The sequence below is a fragment of the Rhamphochromis sp. 'chilingali' genome (assembly GCF_963969265.1).
Source record: "Rhamphochromis sp. 'chilingali' genome assembly, chromosome: 19".
NCBI classification, from domain to species: Eukaryota; Metazoa; Chordata; class Actinopteri; order Cichliformes; family Cichlidae; genus Rhamphochromis; species Rhamphochromis sp. 'chilingali'.
Genome location: NC_137946.1, coordinates 33,765,064 through 33,785,616, shown reverse-complemented (window position 1 = coordinate 33,785,616; position 20,553 = coordinate 33,765,064). Strand labels below are relative to the sequence as shown.

The 20,553-nt window shown below is 43.4% G+C and overlaps 2 protein-coding genes across 2 annotated transcripts; both read left to right on the top strand.

The window, feature by feature from the left end:
• Window positions 1-471: 471 nt before the first annotated feature.
• Window positions 472-18,549, top strand: LOC308387015 (odorant receptor 131-2-like; the record flags this gene model as incomplete). Its single annotated transcript, XM_080866887.1, has 2 exons — window positions 472-628; window positions 17,801-18,549. 2 exons carry the CDS (start codon window positions 472-474, stop codon window positions 18,547-18,549), a joined length of 906 nt encoding a protein of 301 aa, XP_080723013.1.
• Window positions 9,569-10,507, top strand: LOC308387017 (odorant receptor 131-2-like; the record flags this gene model as incomplete). The annotated part of the gene is made up of 1 exon (XM_080866889.1): window positions 9,569-10,507. One exon carries the CDS (start codon window positions 9,569-9,571, stop codon window positions 10,505-10,507), a length of 939 nt encoding a protein of 312 aa, XP_080723015.1.
• Window positions 18,550-20,553: the final 2,004 nt, after the last annotated feature.

The following is a 20,553-nucleotide window of genomic DNA, read 5'->3' as shown; positions in this document are numbered from 1 at the left end:
AAATTGTAAGTGAATTCAAGAAAACACTGCAGAACAGCTCTGCCCACATCACAACAAATACTAACAATAGGATGCTAACACTGCACAGATTTACTGTACTTGCATTCTGCAGTCATTTTCTCTTACATTGGTGTGATTGTAACTGCCAGGTCAGCCTCCACAGACAAAGCCTTGGCCTTTAAAGCTCGTAACACACTGCTCTTGAATCTGATGCAGCTGTTCCTCAGCCTCTCCTCAACTATTTACTACCCATTACTCGTGCCTCTTTTAATGATTGTTACAAGGATAGTACTTGTTTACTGTACTTGCATTTTGTTTTGTGTTTCTTGTAAATATTGGGCATTATACTTTTGTATTTCAGTGATTTTAACAGCTTAATATTTCAGGTCTTACATTTTCTCTTCAATGACAAGCACATCACAGACTCTCACTAACATCACAGTCCAGTCTCCAGGGTTAGCAGAACGAGTCATGATTTCTACTCTGACAACACTTCCGACCTGTGTGTTTCTTTTCATCAATGGCATCATGTTGTTCACTCTGAGGAGTAAACCTGTGTTTCGTGAGACCTGCCGTTATATTCTTCTGTATAACCTGCTTTTTGCGGACACTGTGCAGCTGGCACAGAGTCAGATTCATTTTCTTCTTGCAGTTCTTAGAATAACAGTGTCATATCCTGTATGTACTTTTCTTGTCAACTTCACTCATCTCACATCTGTGATATCTCCTCTCACGCTGGTTGTGACGCCTCTTGAGAGATATGTTGCTGTGTGCTACCCACTGAGACATGCAACCATCATCACCATCAGAAACACAGGGGCAGCTATCACTGTGATTTGGGCCATCAGTTTTTTAAACATTATTATTCGCACTCTGTTGTTTTTATCACTATTTGAAGAGTTGGGTGATTTAGAGGTGAAAGGCTTATGTGGTGACATCGCTATTCTGCTCGGGACAAAGTCTGATCGTTTTGACAAAGCTTTCACTTGTATTGTGGTTGTGGCTGCTGGTGTGGCAGTCATTTTCTCTTACATTGGTGTGATTGTAGCAGCCAGGTCAGCCTCCACAGACAAAGCCTTGGCCTTTAAAGCTCGTAACACACTGCTCTTGAATCTGATGCAGCTGTTCCTCAGCCTCTCCTCAACTATTTACTACCCATTACTCGTGCCTCTTTTAATGATTGTTACAAGGATAGTACTTGTTCGCATTCAGAATGTTTTTTATCTTCTCTTTATTATCGTACCCAGGTGTCTGACTTCTCTCATTTATGGACTAAGAGATCAGACTATCAGACCTGTCCTCATATATCATCTGTGCTGTCGATTGAAATGCCCAGTGGCAGAAGACAAGGGATGACATGTTTAGTTTGCATGGAGGCCTTTGTTGGTCTGCATATTTTAGTCTCGTGATTTAAAGCAACAGTTTTCATTTTTTCAAACAACAAATGAACGATAGGTATTATTGTTCAACGAAGCATAGATAGCTGTAGCCATTTTTTACCACATTTTCCAAGTCTGCTTGAGGCGCTTACCGAATCAGAATACTTTATTGATCCCTAGGGGAAATTCTTTATCATTACAGTGCTCCATTATAAACAAACAGTAAAAAGACAGTAAAAAAAGACTAGAGATGGCACGATACCACTTTTTTATGTCCGATACCGATATCATAAATTTGGATATCTGCCGATACCGATATGAATCCGATATAGTGTTTTTTAATCAACAAAACTGTTTTTTTAAATATCTTGCTGCATTTTGCAAGTCTGCAAGTTCATATTCAAGTTTAAAACAACAACTACACTAAAGCTATTCTGTTATACCTGTATACAAAAAAAATATTTCATAGTTCAGCAATACTGATCAATCTAATAAACTTAGACCTACACCATCCTCCCTATTCTGGTATTTTAAAGAGTACTTAGCGTAAATATTAAGCAACCTAACTGATAGGGTTCCAACTCCCAGCAACAACAAAAATAAATAAATAAAAAATAGGGAACCACCCCTCACGCTCCACCTCATGATGCTTAATCGACGTAATCAACCTTAATTTGATGCAGTGTGAAAAAAAATGCACAGAAATCAATTATTTTTCAAGAAATATTAAATAGATTCAACATCTTTCTTCAACAAAATTGCAGACTGCACAGATGGTACCTTCCCAAAGGAAAAAGTGCTATAGCTTACTAGGGTATATATATTAGACTTAATAGTTACTATATAAGATAAGATAAGATAAGATAGAACTTTATTAATCCCTCGGGTGGGTTCCTCTGGGAAATTCGACTTCCAAAAAGCACAGCAACGACCGAAGTTACAGTTACAGAATTGTTATATATATATATATATATATATATATATATATACACACACACACACACACACATATATAAATACAGAGACAATATAAATAAAATATACGAAGGGGATAAATAGAATAAATAGGAATAAAAAATAAAAATACAAGTGAATTGCACATTTCAAGTATTGAGTCTATTGCACTGTTGACTATTTACAAAAAGTATTGCACAAGGTATTGTACAGTGAGGTGCAGAGGCACTGCAGCTTAGTTGTTCCCCCCTCCTTTGTCCTCCTGTTTCCCCTCCCTCTCCCCTCCAGAGAGGAGTTAAACAGTCTGATGGCGTGTGGGACAAAGGAGTTTTTAAGTCTGTTAGTTCTTGTCTTGGGGAGAAGCAACCTGTCACTGAACAGACTCTTCTGGTTGTTTATGGCCGTGTGCAGAGGATGCCCAGCATTGTTCATAATGTCCAGCAGTTTCTTTAATGTCCTTTTCTCTGCCACTGTCACCAGAGTGTCCAGCTTCATGCCGACCACAGAGCCAGCCTTCCTGATCAGTTTCTCCAGCCTGCATGAGTCCTTCTTTGCTGTGCTGCTCCCCCAGCACACCACAGCATAGAAAAGTACTCCAGCAACCACCGACTGGTAAAACATCCTCAGGAGCTTCCTGCAGATGTTAAAAGACCTCAGCCTCCTGAGGAAGTACAGTCGGCTTTGGGCTTTTTTATACAGGTGCTCTGTGTTGCATGACCAGTCCAGTTTATTGTCCACCCACAGCCCGAGGTACTTGTACTTGTTGACCACCTCCACCTCCTCCCCCTCTATCTGAACCGGCAGTGGACCTGCTCTAGACCTCCCGAAGTCCACAACCAGTTCCTTAGTCTTTGAGGTGTTGAGTTGCAGGTGGTTTGTGTGACTCCATGCGACAAAGTTCCTCACCAGACTTCTGTACTCCTCTTCCTGATCATCCCAGATACACCCCATGATGGCCGTGTCATCTGCAAACTTCTGAATGTGGCATAATTCAGAGTTGTAGCAGAAGTCAGAGGTGTACAGGGTGAAGAGAAGAGGGGACAGCACAGTTCCCTGTGGTGCTCCTGTGCTGCTGACCACAGTGTCAGACGTGATGTCCTTCAGCCTGACGTACTGTGGTCTGTCGGTGAGGTAGTCGGAGATCCAAGCCACCAGGCAGGGGTCCACCTCCATCCTGTTCAGTTTTTCCTGAAGCATACAGGGCCGGATGGTATTAAAGGCACTGGAAAAGTCAAGAAACAGTATCCTGACCGTGCCTTTTCCCCCATCCAGGTGTGAGTGGGCTCTGTGTAGGAGGTACAGGATGGCATCCTCCACTCCGACACCCGCCTTGTATGCAAACTGTAGTGGGTCCTGGGCATGTTGTACCTGTGGTCGGAGGAGGTTGAGGAAGAGCCGCTCTAGAGTCTTCATAAGATGTGACGTCAGTGCCACCGGTCGGAAGTCATTCAGCTCATTGGGCCGGTTCTTTTTGGGGACCGGGACGATGCAGGATGTCTTCCATAGGGCGGGCACTCTCCCCAGTCGCAGACTGAGGTTGAAGACTCGTTGTAGCGGCTCCCCAAGTTCAGCAGCACATGCCTTTAGCATCCTAGGACACACCTTGTCTGGGCCTGCTGCCTTTCTGGGGCGAAGCTTCCTCAGTTGCCTCCTGACCTGATCCACTGTGACACTGGGAGATGTTTGGGAGGAGGGGAGGGGGGGAGATGTCTTGCTGCTGAGAGAGGGATTGGAGGAGGGGGGTGTCATGGTGTCAGGAAGGGGGGGAAGCGAGGGAGGCAGGAGAGTGGGGAGAGGACTCTGTAGTGAAGGTGAGGGTGAGGGTGGGGGGGTTGTGGGCTGGTCAAACCTGTTGAAGAAGTTGTTGAGTTCGTTTGCCTTCTCCACAGTCCCCCCCACTGTGCTTTTCTTGGTGTTGTGGCCTGTGATGGTTTTCACACCATTCCAGACCTCCCTCATATTGTTCCTCTCCAACTTCTGCTCCACCTTCCTCCTGTAGGTGTCCTTTGCTTCCCTCAGGCAGCGTTTCACCTCCCGCTGTGCTGCTTTCATCTCCTCCTTCACTTTGCTCCTGAAAGCCTTCTTCTTCATGTTGAGGACAGCTTTGACTTCCTGTGTTACCCACGGTTTGTTATTAGGATAACACCGTACCGTCTTAGCAGGGGCGACTGTGTCCACACAAAAGTTGAGGTAGTCTGTAAGACAGTGTGTATACAGTAATTGACTTCTATTCATTTTACATCAAATTAAAACTTTGGGTGTCAGATAATTATTTATTAAAAGCTCGACATTTTAAATGAGAATAAGAAAGAAAAGTATGTCTTTGTGCCCCCTTTTCCCTGTTCATGCCCTATCGGCCCCCCTGGCTAAACTTTGCTAGCTCCGCCCCTGCACAGTTACCAGCGTCAGCTACGTAGAAAAAGATCCTGGTGTAGAAAGTAATATTAAATACATTCTAACAACAGCTGATCAAGCTTAAACGTGCTGCTGTTGTTCAGCCGCTGGTTTCCTCTTTCTGGTGCAAAGTGGGCCAAAAACAAACAAGAGACACGGACTCGCGACAGAAAAGCCGATCAGCTGATCATTAAGCAGTTTCATGATTGAAGTAGCAGCCGGAGAGGAGAGGCAGTCGCTTGTTAAGCTTAACGTGGGAATGCTTTACAAACATTCAGAGATGGACTTACACACTTGCTTTACTTCTCTCGGGATAACTTTGTCGGAGATGAAATGCCGGGTTGCTAGCGAAGCTTCAAATGCTATCCAGACCACCGACAGGTCCCGCATGCCACAGCCGCTCTATCACGTGATGCATACTGCTCCGACGTGCTAACGTTCTGAAGTGAGTTACGGCGTGCTGCAAGTTTTGCGAGGTGCTTTCGTGATATTTAATGGATCGGATTACATTTTTTATTTTTCTCCGATATCCGATCCAGTAATTTAGGTCAGTATCGCACCGATACCGATACGTAATATCGGATCGGTCCATCTCTAAAAAAGACAGACAATACACAACTAAGAATAGCACCATATATACATGCATATATATCCATAAAGTCACTTATTAATAAATGGTTGAAAAGGGAAGAACATGTCCAAAAAGGGTGTAGCTGTTGCAGTATACAGTGTGTTAAGTGGATGAGTTGCACAGGCAGGAAAGATTTCCTGTGTCGTTCAGTGGTGCATCATGGGTAATCTCAGTCTCTCACTGAACGTGCTCCTGTGACTGACCAGCGTGTCATGGAGTGGGTGGGAGGTGTTATCCAACATTGTCTTTATCTTGGACAGCATCCACCTCTCCGACACCACCTTGAAGGAGTCCAGCTCCATCCCCACAACATTGCTGGCCTTACGGATCAGTTTATTGAGTCTGTTGGCATCTGCGACCCTCAGCCTGCTCCCCCAGCATGCAACAGCATAGAGGATCGCACTGGCCACAACAGACTCATAGAAAATCCCCAGCATTTTCTGGCAGATGTTGAAGGACCTCAGTCGCCTCAGAAAATAGAGACGACTCTGGCCCTTCCTGAAATGTGCAGTGGTGTTTTTAGCCCAGTCCAGTTTATTATCTATGTGTACTCTGAGGTACAGCGGTTTGCAAAAGTATTCGGCCTCCTTGAACTTTCCCACATTTTGTCTCATTACAGCCACAAACATGAATCAATGTTATTGGAATTCCAGGTGAAAGACCAACACAAAGTGGTGCACACGTGAGAAGTGGAACAAAAGTCAGACTTGATTCCAAACATTTTTTACAAATAAATAACTGCAAAGTGTATGTACAGTCATCCACAATGTCAACACTGACCCCCTGGATTGAAACGGGGGTCAAGTGTTTCCTGGTCTTCCTGAAGTCCACGATCAGTTCCTTGGTCTTTGCCACGTTGAGCTGCAGATGATTCTGCTCACACCACGTGACAAAGGAGTCGACCACAGCCCGGTACTCTGTCTCATCATCCCTGCTGATGCATCCAACCACCGCAGAGTCATCAGAAAACTTCTGAAGATGGCAGGTCTCTGTGCAGTGGCTGAAGTCTGTGGTGTAGAGGGTGAAGAGGAAGGGGGAGAGGACAGTCCCCTGTGGTGCCCCTGTGTTGCTGATCACCTTGTCAGACACACACTGTGGGAGACGTACATATTGTGGTCTTCCTGTCAGGTAATCAACAATCCAGGACACCAGAGAAGCATCCACCTGCATCGCTGCTAACTTATCACCCAGGAGGGTCGGCCTGATGCTGTTGAAAGCACTGGAAAAGTCAAAAACATGACCCTCACAGTGCTCGCCGGCTGGTCCAGATGGGTGTAGACACGATTGAGCAGGTAGATGATGGCGTCCTCAGTTCCGAGACGAGGCTGATAAGCAAATTGAAGGGGATCCAGATGTGGTCTTACTATGGGTCGCAGCTGGTCCACGATGAGCCTTTCCAGGGTCTTCGTGATGTGGGACGTCAGTGCCACGGGCCTGTAATCCTGGGGGCCACTGGGACGTGGCGTCTTTGGTACAGGGACGAGGGACGATGTCTTCCACAGCACTGTGACCCTTAATATTTTTGTACTCCACCTCCTGTCTCCAGTCAAATATTTTGTATAAATTCTATTTGTTTATGCCACTGTGGAAGCCAGTTTTGAGACAATTTTACAAGAGGCTCACGAAGATACTCATCATAAATACAACCTTAATGATTACATGTAAAATATTCAGGCTGCTTATTGTCATCGTTATGATTAAAACTTTTTGTTTGGGGGCATTTTCCACTCTCCTGTTGTTTTTTCAAGTTGATGTCTATTTGTTATACCAGAAAGATTTCTCGGTGGGTCTTCTACTTGCAGATAACCTGGGCAAACGGTGAAGCTCTGTTGTTTGAAATTTCCCACACAGCAGTTTTATGTGAGAGATGTATTGTTGTATTATTAATGAATAATTAATCTGTTGTCTCTTTGTTATGCACCTTTTACTGTTACTTGCTGCTGATTGCTATTACGGCAGGTTGTTCTTGATTTGTAATAATGTCTATAATAGTTTTCACACTATATCAATTTTCAAAACACAGAGTGACAAATTTCTTTCAATAAAAACACACATTTAAAAAGTATATATTTACCAGATATAAAAACTGATAGTTGAAAGTACAGTCTTTCGGGTCTTTTCCTAATGACATGCTGACATAATGTCACTGTGGCCACGGGCCGATAGCTAGATCGGACTCGATTGCAGATAACCACAACAGAGACGGCTCAACGTTTTGCAGTGTTTATTATTTAGTCAACAAGTGAATATGAGGCAGGGTGTCGCTAATGATGTAACCGTGTGACAGTGGAGGTGAACGGGGGTCTAGCAGGTTTCGACGGGAACGGAGCGGTTGCGTTGGTGACCGGCGTGAACCTCGCTTTGAGGGAGAGGCAGCGATAGTCCAGGGGAGTAGTGGAGAGGCTGGCAGACCTAAGTTCCGCTGTGTCCAAGGTGGTCAGTGAGGCTGGAGAGCAGGCAGGTGAGGGTCCTTGTATTATTCCTGAATATGAAGATGATCCACGGAGAGCTGAGGTTGAGGGTGATAGCAAAGAAGGTCCAGGGAATCTGAAGCGCATGAAACCAAAGTTAACAAGGAAAAAGTGGCACGAGCGTAAAAAGCCGTAGAGTCAATACCAACGAGAGGTCGTTGATGAACTGTAGGTGAAGGAGAGTCTGAGGGGTCCTTAAATCCTCAACCTGTTTGCCCCGAATCAGTCTCAGGTGTGCAGGACTGCAGCAGGGATGATGACTCCGCCCTGGGGTGGAGACCAAGGAACTCAGGTGCCTGATGGAATTTTCCAGTCGAGTCTCCAGATCCTGACACATACATGCAATTGTTGTTAACTATGGTCAAAAAAATATTTGCGCAGTATTTGAAAATGACATGAAAACTGATTTTCTGCAGTTGATTTAAACAAAACCACAAATCTGATGAGATTAATGTGGCTGCTTCACACTCGGCTGCGAACCGTTCCAGTGCGAGCTGGAGGCCCTCCCCCGATGAAGCCAACAGAACCACATCATCCGCAAAAATCAGAGATGAGATTCTGAGGCCACCAAAGCGAAAGCCCTCCGCCACTTGGCTGCGCCTACAAATCCTGTCCATAAAAATTATGAACAGAACCGGAGACAAAGGGCAGCCCTGGCGGAGCCCATCACCCACCGGGAACGAGTCTGACTTATTGCCGGCAATGCGAACCAAGCTCTTGCAACGGTTGTATAGGGATCGAATGGCCCGTAGCAATGGGCCAGATACCCCATACTCCCGCAACACCTCCCACAGGACACCCCGAGGGACACGGTCGAATGCCTTCTCCAAGTCCACAAAACACATGTAGACTGGTTGGGCAAACTCCCATGCACCCTCAAGTATCCTGGAGAGGATAAAGAGCTGGTCCAGTGTTCCGCGACCAGGACGAAAACCGCGTTGTTCTTCCTGTATCCGAGGTTCGACTAGTGGACGAACTCTCCTTTCCAGCACCCTGGCATAGACTTTCCCAGGGAGGCTGAGGAGTGTGATCCCCCTGTAGTTGGAACACACCCTCCGGTCCCCCTTCTTAAATATAAATATCAATGACAAAGTGAAGTGACCAGTGCAGATTAAACAGAGTACTTGTGAAGCTGCAGGGTAGCTTCTGAGTGCTGTGTTGTGTGTGTTTAAGTGTTGTGGTTGAGGTGTCGTATGGCTTGGTGGTAAAAACTAAGAACAGTGGTAAGGTGGTAAGAACTGAAAATAAAATAAACAAATAATAATAACAAAGTACAATCAAATGGACCAAGGCTGTGATGATCCACTTGCCAAAGTAAATCTGTTGGGCATCTTCCTTGGCCTTCAGACAGAAATTCTGATGGCTAAAGAACCAAACGGGATGGGCAAAAACAAAGAAGGATGTTTACATTGCTCATTAGTGATCAGTGTCATGTGACACTGCAACTGAGTGTCACATGACACTGTAAGGTTGCGAGGACAGAACTAATAAATTGTATGCAATGTCAGGCCAACTCTGTAGAAGAGCTCTGCCAACAGTGGGCAAACACAGATCCTGAGCTGATGACTGCCAGTAGAAGGAACAGTAAAATCTTTTTGTGGGACTGGGATTTTTATCAACCACCAGGCTTTTGTGAGATATTTTAATGTTTTTTTCTCCTTTATGAATACAGCAATTATTTGGATTCTGTGCTACATTGACTTCAACAGATTTGTTTTACATGTCATAAATTTTCTGCAATGTCAAATGTATCTCAGTCTTACACTAACATGTCTTTTGAAGTGCAGTATCAGGACCTACTGAGGGTAATTATTGTTTCCACTCTGTCAACAGTTCCATCTTTTACTTTTCTCTTCCTTAATGGGACCATGTTGTTCACACTGAGGAGTAAGCCAGTGTTTCGTGACACTCCCCGTTACATTCTTCTGTATAACCTCCTTTTTGCAGACACTGTGCAGCTGGCACAGAGTCAAGTTCTTTTCCTGCTCTCTATTTTTAGAGTAAAATTGCCGTATCCTGTATGTGTATGTCTCAGCTTGTTGGCCAATCTCACCACTGGGATCTCCCCTCTCACCCTTTCGGTGATGCCTCTGGAGAGATATGTAGCTGTGTGCTACCCACTGAGGTATCCTACCATCATCACCATCAGAAACACAGGGGCTGCTATCGTTGTGATTTGGATTATCAGTTCACTAAATAATCTCACTCGAGTCATCTTTTTTTTCCCATTTGAAGTGTTGAAAAACCTGCAGATCAAAGACAGTTGTTCTAAAATAGCTCTGTTACTCGGGACAAGGTCTGATCAATATGACACCGCTTTCACATGTTTAGTGTTTGTATCAGCTGGTGTGGCAGTCGTTTTTTCTTATATCGGTGTGATATTAGCTGCCAGGTTGGCCTCTGCAAACAAAGCTTTAGCACGTAAAGCTCGAAACACTCTACTGCTGAATATGATGCAGCTGTGCCTGAGTCTCTCCTCTACTATTTATAACCCTTTGCTCGCTGCCCTTTCAAGAACCATAACAATGACAATATTTTTATGGGTTCAGAATGTATTTTATTTGTGCTTTATTATCTTACCCAGATGCCTGAGTTCTCTAGTCTATGGGCTAAGAGATCAGACCATCAGACCTGTCCTCATGTACCACCTATGCTGTCATCAGAAACGAAGTCAGTAACTTGCAATATTTCACCTGGAATCTGAAATGGTTTAATAAAAGTAAGCCTCAGATTATCTGCTGGGTTTCTGCAAGATGTATACTTCTCATATTAAACTGATCCAGACTTATTTTCAAATATAAAATTTCAGCTTTTCGCCAAACTCTTCCTTGTTCTTGATCCTGCTGCTGATCGGAAAATTAAAGTCATTGCCGAAGTAAACTGTCACATACCTCGACTTTGACTCAGACCAATGACTAACCTTTTTTTTTTCAGAATTAGTGTTTCCATCATACCACCGGGCCTAATATAGACATTTGCTATATATAGACAGTTTTCACCTCCATAACACCATCATGCTTAACAAGCATGATTTAAACACTTGCCATTTTCATGAAGGACATCATCAGGTGTCACTCCCGTCATGTGTTGTGTCACTCTTTCCAACCAACGCAGAGCGATACTGAGGCTACAAATATATCTACACTCCACACTCCCAGTTCAACAGTCACTTATATTTTTCCACTCAGCTAATCATTCCCCTTGGCCAACCCGTACTCCAGAGGTGTGAGATGCACATTCTGCCTAATCACATTTTCATATATAAAGCTGGAGGAGAAATCATAGAACCGTTAGAAACCAATTTGAATTTGTGTGTACACCTTCAAATTCAAGATATGAATCATATCTATATTTTATCATCTGAGAAGAAATCTCCTTCATCAAAGAAGTGAAAACACAAGGAAGAGAGGGTGCATGACTGGCACCTGGATAAAATCTCATCCTATACTGCGTTACCTCAACCCTGATCTTCTGAAGTCATCGCATGACAAGGTTGAATTCAGAGGTCAAATCCAAGCTAACATTGTGCCAGCTAATGTTATGCACCCCCAAAAAGTTCATTTAAAAAAATCACACTTTCCCTCTGCAAACAGATGGATTACGTTCTCACATCGAATGGGAGTCCATTCACCAAGTGTCTGTAGCGCCTCTACTCAGGACCAGTACACTCTCACTTCAAATAGAGACCCTAGACATCTTACTAGGTTCAGGAGGAGGTTTTGTTTTGGAGACTCACAAAAGGAGTTGGCTTGGAAGTGAATAACTGGGACCTTTATTGCCTCAGTACCATTTATATACATATACAACACAATAGAGATTGACAGACCACGTGACTTTCGCGCACTGCATGCCGGTAACTCGTGGCAAAACAATCCAAGCGCCGCATCAAATGCACGCATTTGCAGCACCGCAAGAAGTTCATTGTCGGTTCCAATACCTTCTCGGTTTTTCTTTGTTCCACGAAATAGGAATGTACAAAATGAAGGAGAACAATGCCGGACTGTACAAAGACAGTGAAAGGGTTAGACCCGTACGAGCACACAGAGTGGACAAAGGACGTCAGTGTGCTGCCCAACTTTCACCACGCTCAGATTTATAATCATACGGTTCTTGGAGTGAGTGCATACACTCATGAAGTTTAGTAACTTCAGGTCACTGCAACAAGCCCAGGTACAGTTTACCGACGGATGGGTGCAGGACCTTGAAATGCACCGTGTAGAACGAAAGACCATCGTACGAACAAAGGTAAGTTTACCAGTCTCACAAATCGTCGTCATAAATACACATTTGTTAACCATTTATTAATATAACCTTTGAGCTCAACGGTAATTAATTAGTAGTGGAAATAATTTCTGGTTCGCATTACAGAAATATAGCAGTGACAATAATATTGTATGCTGTAATTGTACAGGGCAATTAGTGATACAAAAATCTGTCATATATCCTGTGAATAAAAGTATATGTTTTTGTCTATGTACCATGGTAATAACAGAAGAAAAATGCAATATTGTACCAGGACAATCTGAATATTTACTGTACATTCTGTCCTCACAAACACGTTTTTCTGCACTGACTGTTTCAGGTAAATCACTCAGCCTCAGCCAGAAGCCTCTTCAGCCCTGGGTTATTCTGCAATCAAATGGGGACTTTGAAAGTGCACATTGCACATGCATGGCAGGTGTGGCAGAGAAGTGTGTGCATGTGGCGGCTCTCCTTTACAAAGTTGACACAACTGTGCGCCTACGAGGGAATATCACACCAACAGATGTCCACACTTACTGGATAATGCCCTCCAACATCAACAGAGTGCAAGGAGTACCTGGACACACAATTGACTACACCACAAGTGCAGCAAGAAAAAGGGCACTTGACCAATCCTTTAGTGCTGGACAAAGTGACTATTCTCCAAACGCCAAAATCTGGACTCGCACTGGTGGCAGTTCGCTACAAGTGCGTACACTGGCCAATTTAAAGCCTCTCACAGATCTAATGCATGAAAACCGGTCAGGCCTATGCACCGTTATGGAGGACTTCTGCCACCAATATGCTGACCCTGTCCAGCCTCGTGTCCTCCCCAAATCACTGCTACGCATCTATGACCCACAGATGAAGGGCTGTCAGCTATCTGTCCTTCTGTAGCACTGCGATCGTCTGAAGCACAGTGTTGTTGTCTCAAAGGCCGAGGCAGAGGCACTGGAAGAGAAAACCAGGGAGCAGCACAAATGTGATCTTTGGCACAGCACGAGCAGGAAGAATAACTGCATCAAACATACATGCAGTTGTGTCCACCTCCATTGCCACTCCTGCATTGTCAACTGTCAAGAAAGTGTGCTACCCACAAAAACTTTCACATCAGCTCTCCGACCATGAACCGCAACAATTCAAGTGGGGAAGAGACAGTGAAAACAACACGAGAGTGGTACACCTCACAGAGAAAGGTGCGGCATAAAGAACTTAAAGTGGATAAGTGTGGTTTCATAATCAACCCCTCATTCCCAGAATTGGGTGCCACCCCTGATGCCCTCGTAAAATGTGAATGTTGTGGTAAAGGATGTGTGGAAATCAAGTGCCCGTATAAACACCGCAACAACAACCTCCTGCAGGCCTGTGAAGATGACAGGTTTTGTCTGAGGTTAACAGATGGAAGGGTGGAGTTGAAACAGACACACATCTACTACAAGCAGGTCCAAACCCAGATCTTTGTTACAAAGTCACACTTTTGTGACTTTGTTGTGTGGACAACAGAAGCTTGTGTTATTACACGTGTGATGCCAGATGTAGACTTGTGGGCTAAAATGCTGCCTGTCGCTCAGGATTTCTTCTACAAAGTTGTGATGCCTGAGCTCTTGGCCAATCACTACACTGATCCAGAACCCAGTGTTTCACAAGGGCCACATTCCATGGATGTTACCGTGACAAAAAAAAAAAAAACGAAAGAAAAAAGCTTGCATAGAAAACTAACCAGACAGTATTTCAATTACACCCGTTCAGAGACAACTCTTATATTGAAGGACTTTATTGTGATTTCATGTTTAGTGTCACTTTAAGGTGGACCCATCTTCCTGTACTCTGCACTCTATGGTTTGTGTTACCTGTTGTTCTGTCACTCACAGTGAATTATAAGATGTTTACATTGCTATAAATGTCTGTCACAACAGTCATACTTTGTTGTAAATATTTGCCGATTTGCACCACTGCACTTTACAGCTGTGCTGTAAATTATCTCTTTATGTCCAGAATGGGCCGACGCAATCTCTTTCTTTTCAGTTTGTACTGATATACAGTGTCAGAACCAATACAAATAAAGTAAGTGTTGCACAAGTCTTTCATCAGGACTGTCTTTATTTATAACTGACAACAGTGTTACATGTTACTATTGAAGCTTACAGGACAAAGGCAAAATAGTATACCGTTGTGCATTATTTGCTGATTTGTATAAAAAAAACAGCTGCACAACAAAACACATTACAAAACAAAACACACCTTAGAGAACACATTTTACAGTCCTGCAGATCTTCATCCTCGTGCTGTGGAGTTATCTGCTGTGGTTGGATCTCAGCTGTAGTTTCCGTAGTGACAGGTGCTGAAAAACACACATGCATACAGACAAAGACAAGATCATTTTATGATCAAAGGAGCATAGCGCGATGATTTCTGTTCAGCGCCATATAAGGCGTATTAACTACTACAAAACACTTACCTTTGTGGAAATGCTTGGAGCAGACTAACATGTGAGGTGGAGTGTTTTCGAACGTTATATTAGGTCTTCGGATAGCAGCAATCCAGGCCATCCGTCGCCTCTTCTTGACTTCGGAGACATGGCTTGGACAATTTCTGCTCCACGCCGGAATCCGATAAAAACCAATCGCTTTACCCGTCGGCTTCACGTGGCTGTTGCTCGCCCGGCTTGTGCAGTTAATAATACAACAGCTTCTTGCCATTTTTGGTTTCTTTTTATCGCTGTGTAACTGATTTCAATTGAAAGCCTGTGTGCGCTAGTAGCTCTTGCCACGAGTTCACACAATCCTTTGCGGTTTTCCCCTTGAATGACGTCACATTTTCAATCTCTATAACCCAAATGGCACACTAATAGTGCATTTTAAAGGTGAATACAGGTAAAACAAAACAAAATAAAGACATTTAAATGGAAGATTTATACTGAACAGTATCAGAGTTCTTTGGAATGAATGAAACAGATTAAAGTGTTCCTGTTGTGAAGTTTGAATTGTCCAGTCTGAATTGTCCTTTCAAGTCGTTGAAAACCCAAACAGGTGTACTGTAGGGGAATTGTCAGTGTGCAAACCCTATTATCCGGGTAGGAAAAGTAGTGCATAGGGCTTATCTGAAATCCAGGGTTGCTCGAATCAGTTTCTCAGGCAAATCCCACAATCCGATCGCATGGCTGGCCACACCATTTCACGATCATCCAGGATCTCATTTGGGCTGTTCTCGCTGTCAGTGGTTCTCCAGAATCCTTCTAGTATTCAAAAAAACCAATCTACACAAACAGTGCAGAACAATCAATTTCTTTTCCCATTTTGTGTTCTTAACATGAGCTCATTAACTTCTTTTCCAAATGCATTAATCACAAATGGCATTCCCTTTAGCTTTACCAAGTTACACGAGTTACAGTAACTTGGGGAGGAGGTCAGCGCCCTGACCCACTGGTGTCAAGACAACCATCTCACCCTCAACGTCGCAAAGACAAAGGAGTTGATAGTGGACTTCCGGAGGTGCAGAGAAGTACACACCCCCATCACCATCAACGGCGCTGCTGTGGAGAGAGTGAGCAGCTTCCGGTTCCTTGGCGTACATCTGGCTGAGGATCTTACGTGGTCAGTACACACAAACAAAATAGTGAAGAAGGCGCAGCAGCGCCTCTTCTTTCTCAGGAGACTGAAAAGATTCGGCATGAGCCCCCGCATCCTCAGGACCTTCTATCACTGTGCCATTGAGAGCATCCTCACTGGATGCATCACCACCTGGTATGGCAACAGCACCGCCTACAACTGCAAAGCTCTCTAGCGAGTAGTGCGGTGCTCTGAACGGATAATTGGAGGTGAGCTTCCCTCCCTCCAAGACATCTACAGGAAGCGGTGCCTGAGGAAAGCGGGGAGGATCATCAAGGACTCCAGTCACCCCAGCCATAAACTGTTCAGACTGCTTCCATCAGGAAGGAGGTTCTGCAGCATCCGGTCCCGTACCAGCAGACTGAGAGACAGCTTTTTCCATCAGGCCATCAGACTGCTGAACACGTCATAGACACCTCAGCTTCACTACTGGAACTTCAACATTATGCACTCCACACTGTATATAAATGCCACTTGTTTTGCACATATTCAACTCTGTATATTTTATATATTTTATTATTATTATTATTATTATTTATTTTATTTTTTTACTATTTAATTTGTAAAAATGTGTATACACACACACACACACACACACACACACACACACACACACACGCGTAGGAAAATATTTAGTATACACATCCAGAAATGCATACACTATTATATATTGTACATATATTTATTAGTTTCAGGTTGGCCATTCTTGTATTTTGCTCGTTTGTGTTGTTGTGTTTGCACATCTCTGTTGCTTGTGGGGCTCGCACACAAGAATTTCACTCGCATGTGCTGTGCCAGTGTGCCTGCACATGTGATGTGACAATAAAAGTGATTTGATTTGATTTGATTGTTTGTACCAGTATCAACATTTTTATCAAAATTATATCACAACAAAGAACATCAGCAGCTTAAACAGTAATGTAAACAGTCATAGCAATGAAAGCGACATTCATCCTTAAGGCTTACAAGCAAATGTAACTTAATTCAGTGCAAATACTATTAAACTTGAAATATGCTCATATCTATTAAGACATAACCATTCTAATATAAACAGAGCTATTGCTTCTACTTGAATACCTCCCCGATCGGAATATGGCTTCAGTGGGGTGGGGTGGCTAACAGCTATTAGCAGCTAGCATCGCATCTAGCATCGGCATCGTTTAGCTCAAAGCATTCAACACTTATAACACACTGTAAAGAACAACAGGAGAAGTAAAAACAACACGCCAGATTCTCATAGCTCCCGATTGGTTTTTGTTCAAAGGTTTCTGAGCTGAATCAGCTAGTGAAATACATTATCTAACTTAACAGGTAGCTTACATTACATTAGGTACATTATATAATTTACTGTGTTCAGTATACGTCACTACAATGTGATTTCGGAAATATATAAATATACGGACAACAGGCTCTTCCGCGGCAATCTGTTGTCGTCAATAAGCAACGTTTAGGGAGCTCTACAGTAATCAATGAGAGGACCCTGCACGTCACTTCTCGACGCGAGGGGGGTACCCTGCGCGTCGATAAGTGACGCAGAGGGAGCCTGACGATGCGTCACACGAGATGGGAGTGAGAACGTGTTGGTGTGGCACTGAGAGGCCATGTTCACATGTGGAGAGACTGTGTGAACCAATCAGTCAGTGTGATAAATTCGATTACATCATCTGTTACTGGCCTGCTTACCATGCTGACAAATAACTGTGTCACATGACTCTGTGTTGTAAAGGAAATGATATATATGACATTCAAATGCAGGCAAAGCTGGCAGACCAGCCCTCCATAGGACCAAGCACAGACTAAAGCCTGATAATTACCTGCACAGGTAAACAACTGGAGTTTTAAACCAGAATTTATAAGAATAGAAACTTATTGCATTCTTCTTGTCTAATGATATCAATGTTTCTTTTGATATGTCTGATATATCTCAGACCAACATCTCTGTTGGACTGCATGACCTAGAAAGAGGTTTGCTCTCCTCCCTGACTACATTACCATGCTGTGTTTTCTTCTGCATTAATGTGATCATGTTGTTCACCTTGAGGAGTAAATCAGTGTTTCGTGAAACCTGCCGTTACATTCTCCTGTATAACCTCATTCTTGCAGACACGCTACAGATGGCAGTGAGCCAGATACTATACATGATGTCTATTTGTAGAATAACGTTACCTTATCCTGTCTGTGGTATTCTTGTCATGTTTGCTAATCTCACCAATGAAATCTCTCCTCTCACTCTGGTGCTGATGTCTCTGGAGCGATATGTAGCTGTGTGTTACCCACTCAGGCACGCTACTATCATCACCATCAGAAACACAGAGGTGTCCATTATTACGATTTGGATCTTTTGTTCACTGAATATTCTCATTCGAGTTCTGCTGCTGTTAGAATTTCCATTTGAAGAGCTGCAGCGTCTGCAGTTGAAAAGATATGTTTGTAATACATTTCTCATGTTTCTCACACCTGTATCTCATGAGTATGACAAAGCTTACACTTGCTTTCTGTTTGTGTCAGCTTTTGTTGGAGTCACTTGCTCCTATGTAGGTGTTATGTTGGCAGCTAGATCGGCCTCCACAGACAAAGCTTCAGCCGGGAAGGCTCGTAACACCCTGCTGCTACATCTGGTGCAGCTCGGCTTCAGCCTCTCTTCAACTGTGAACAATGCATTACTTTTACTCACCTCAAAAACAGTTTCAAATAGAGTGTCTCTGCTCATACAGAATGCTCTTTACGTCCTTCTTTTTATTCTCCCCAGATGTCTGAGTGCACTTATTTATGGTCTCAGAGACCAGACCATCAGACCCATCCTTGTTTATAATCTATGTTGTCAACTGAAACTTTTAGCTGTCACGGCGGGGGCTAAGATTTACCCTTAGAGTACATTTGGAAAGAAGCAATGAATGTTTCTGTCACACTGTCTACTAAGTGATTATCCTAAATTAACTAGAAGCTTCTCCTCCTGTTTTTTTCCTTTTAAGAATAACATGTTGTTTTTTACAGTCGTTTTTTAGAATCCAGCGATACAAGCCTGTCCTTGTTATAATTTTCATAATCCTCCATTAGTTGCAGTCAGAATGGATGGCTGGTGATCTATCTATTTCTTTCCACTTATCCAGCTCAGGGTTCAGGGGCCTGTAACCTTTCCCAGCTTTGGTGCGATATGAGGCAGAGTACACCCTCAACAGATCATCAGTCTATCGCAGGACGAACAGAAACCTAATATGTATGTCTTTGGACTGTGGGAAGTGGGATTCAAACCGGGATCTTCTTGCTCTGAGGAAGCAGTGCTAACCCTGTCAGTCACAATAATTTGAAAAGTTATATAATTTACATTCACTGAGGAGGCTGTTTGGTTACAGTGAAGGCAGGATTTGTTTTGCTTTATTTCTGTTTAATCAAATTAAATTTTTAGAACAGGTCTGTGTAAGTGTGACGTCGTGGTTTCATGGTTGTTACTAACTCTCTTATTTACAGTTCTGCAGCTCTTACTGATTAAATATGTTGCTATCAAACAATATTCTGAGGCTCACAACTGTAATAACACAACACAGCTTGTATAAAATATATTATAATACATGATAAAAAAAACTATCAAAGTAAAGTAAAAATACTAGTCTCCATCCATTAATCTTCTTCTGCATATCCTGATTAATCAACCAAAGACCCAAGAAGACTTTGCCTCCACCCCATCTGTAAAACTCAGAAACAGTCTTATTTGTTATCATCTATCATCCACCCGGGCCTCACACAGAGTTTTTGTCTTAGTTAGACCCTACAATAATACATACAGAGAAAAACCCAACAATCATATGACCCCCTATGAGCAAGCACTTTGGCGACAGTGGGAAGGAAAAACTCCCTTTTAACAGGAAGAAACCTCCAGCAGAACCAGGCTCAGGGAGGGGCGGGGCCATCTGCTGTGATTGGTTGGGGGGAGAAAAGGAAGACAGGATAAAGACATGCTGTGGAAGAGAGACAGAGGTTAATAACAGATATGATTCAATGCAGAGAGGTCTGTTAACACATAGTGAGTGAGAAAGGTGACTGGAAAAGAAAAACTCAATGCATCATGGGAATCCCCCGGCAGCCTACGTCTATTGCAGCATAACTAAGGGAGGATTCAGGGTCACCTGGTCCAGCCCTAACTATATGCTTTAGCAAAAAGGAAAGTTTGAAGCCTAATCTTAAAAGTAGAGATAGTGTCTGTCTCCTGAATCCAAACTGGAAGCTGGTTCCACAGAAGAGGGGCCTGAAAACTGAAGGCTCTGCCTCCCATTCTACTTTTAAATACTCTAGGAACAACAAGTAGGCCTGCAGAGCGAGAGCGAAGTGCTCTAATAGGGTGATATGGTACTACAAGGTCATTAAGATAAGATGGAGCCTAAGGGTACCTCTTTCACCATCTTACAATGCTGTGATTGCAGCTATTCCCCAACCCTCTGTGAATGGTACTCGTGGCCACTGATCAGTGGTTGTTGATCAATAGGCACAAGAGTTTGCATATTAATGATCAAGGATCTGACCTCCCAGCCCATTGTTCCTTCAGTGGTGCGAGTTTCAGTAATTATGTAAATGTAATGCTTATAAGACTGGGGAAACCTGCAGTCAGCTGAGACTGAAGAAGTCACTTGGATGAATGACGGAAAGTTTCTCCCACTGAAAACAACCAGATGAACAGAATCAACTTTTGTGAATGAAGCTGATACTTTAGTTTAGTACATACAAATACACATACATTAAAAAGTATAGTGAACATTTACCCAACATTTTGGGTCCTATGGGCCCATCAGTACAGGTGGGAATATGACAGGTGGTGCTATGTGAACTGGAAAATCAGCTCTGACCGCCACTCCTCTGATGGAGAGGAAGCTTGGGCAACA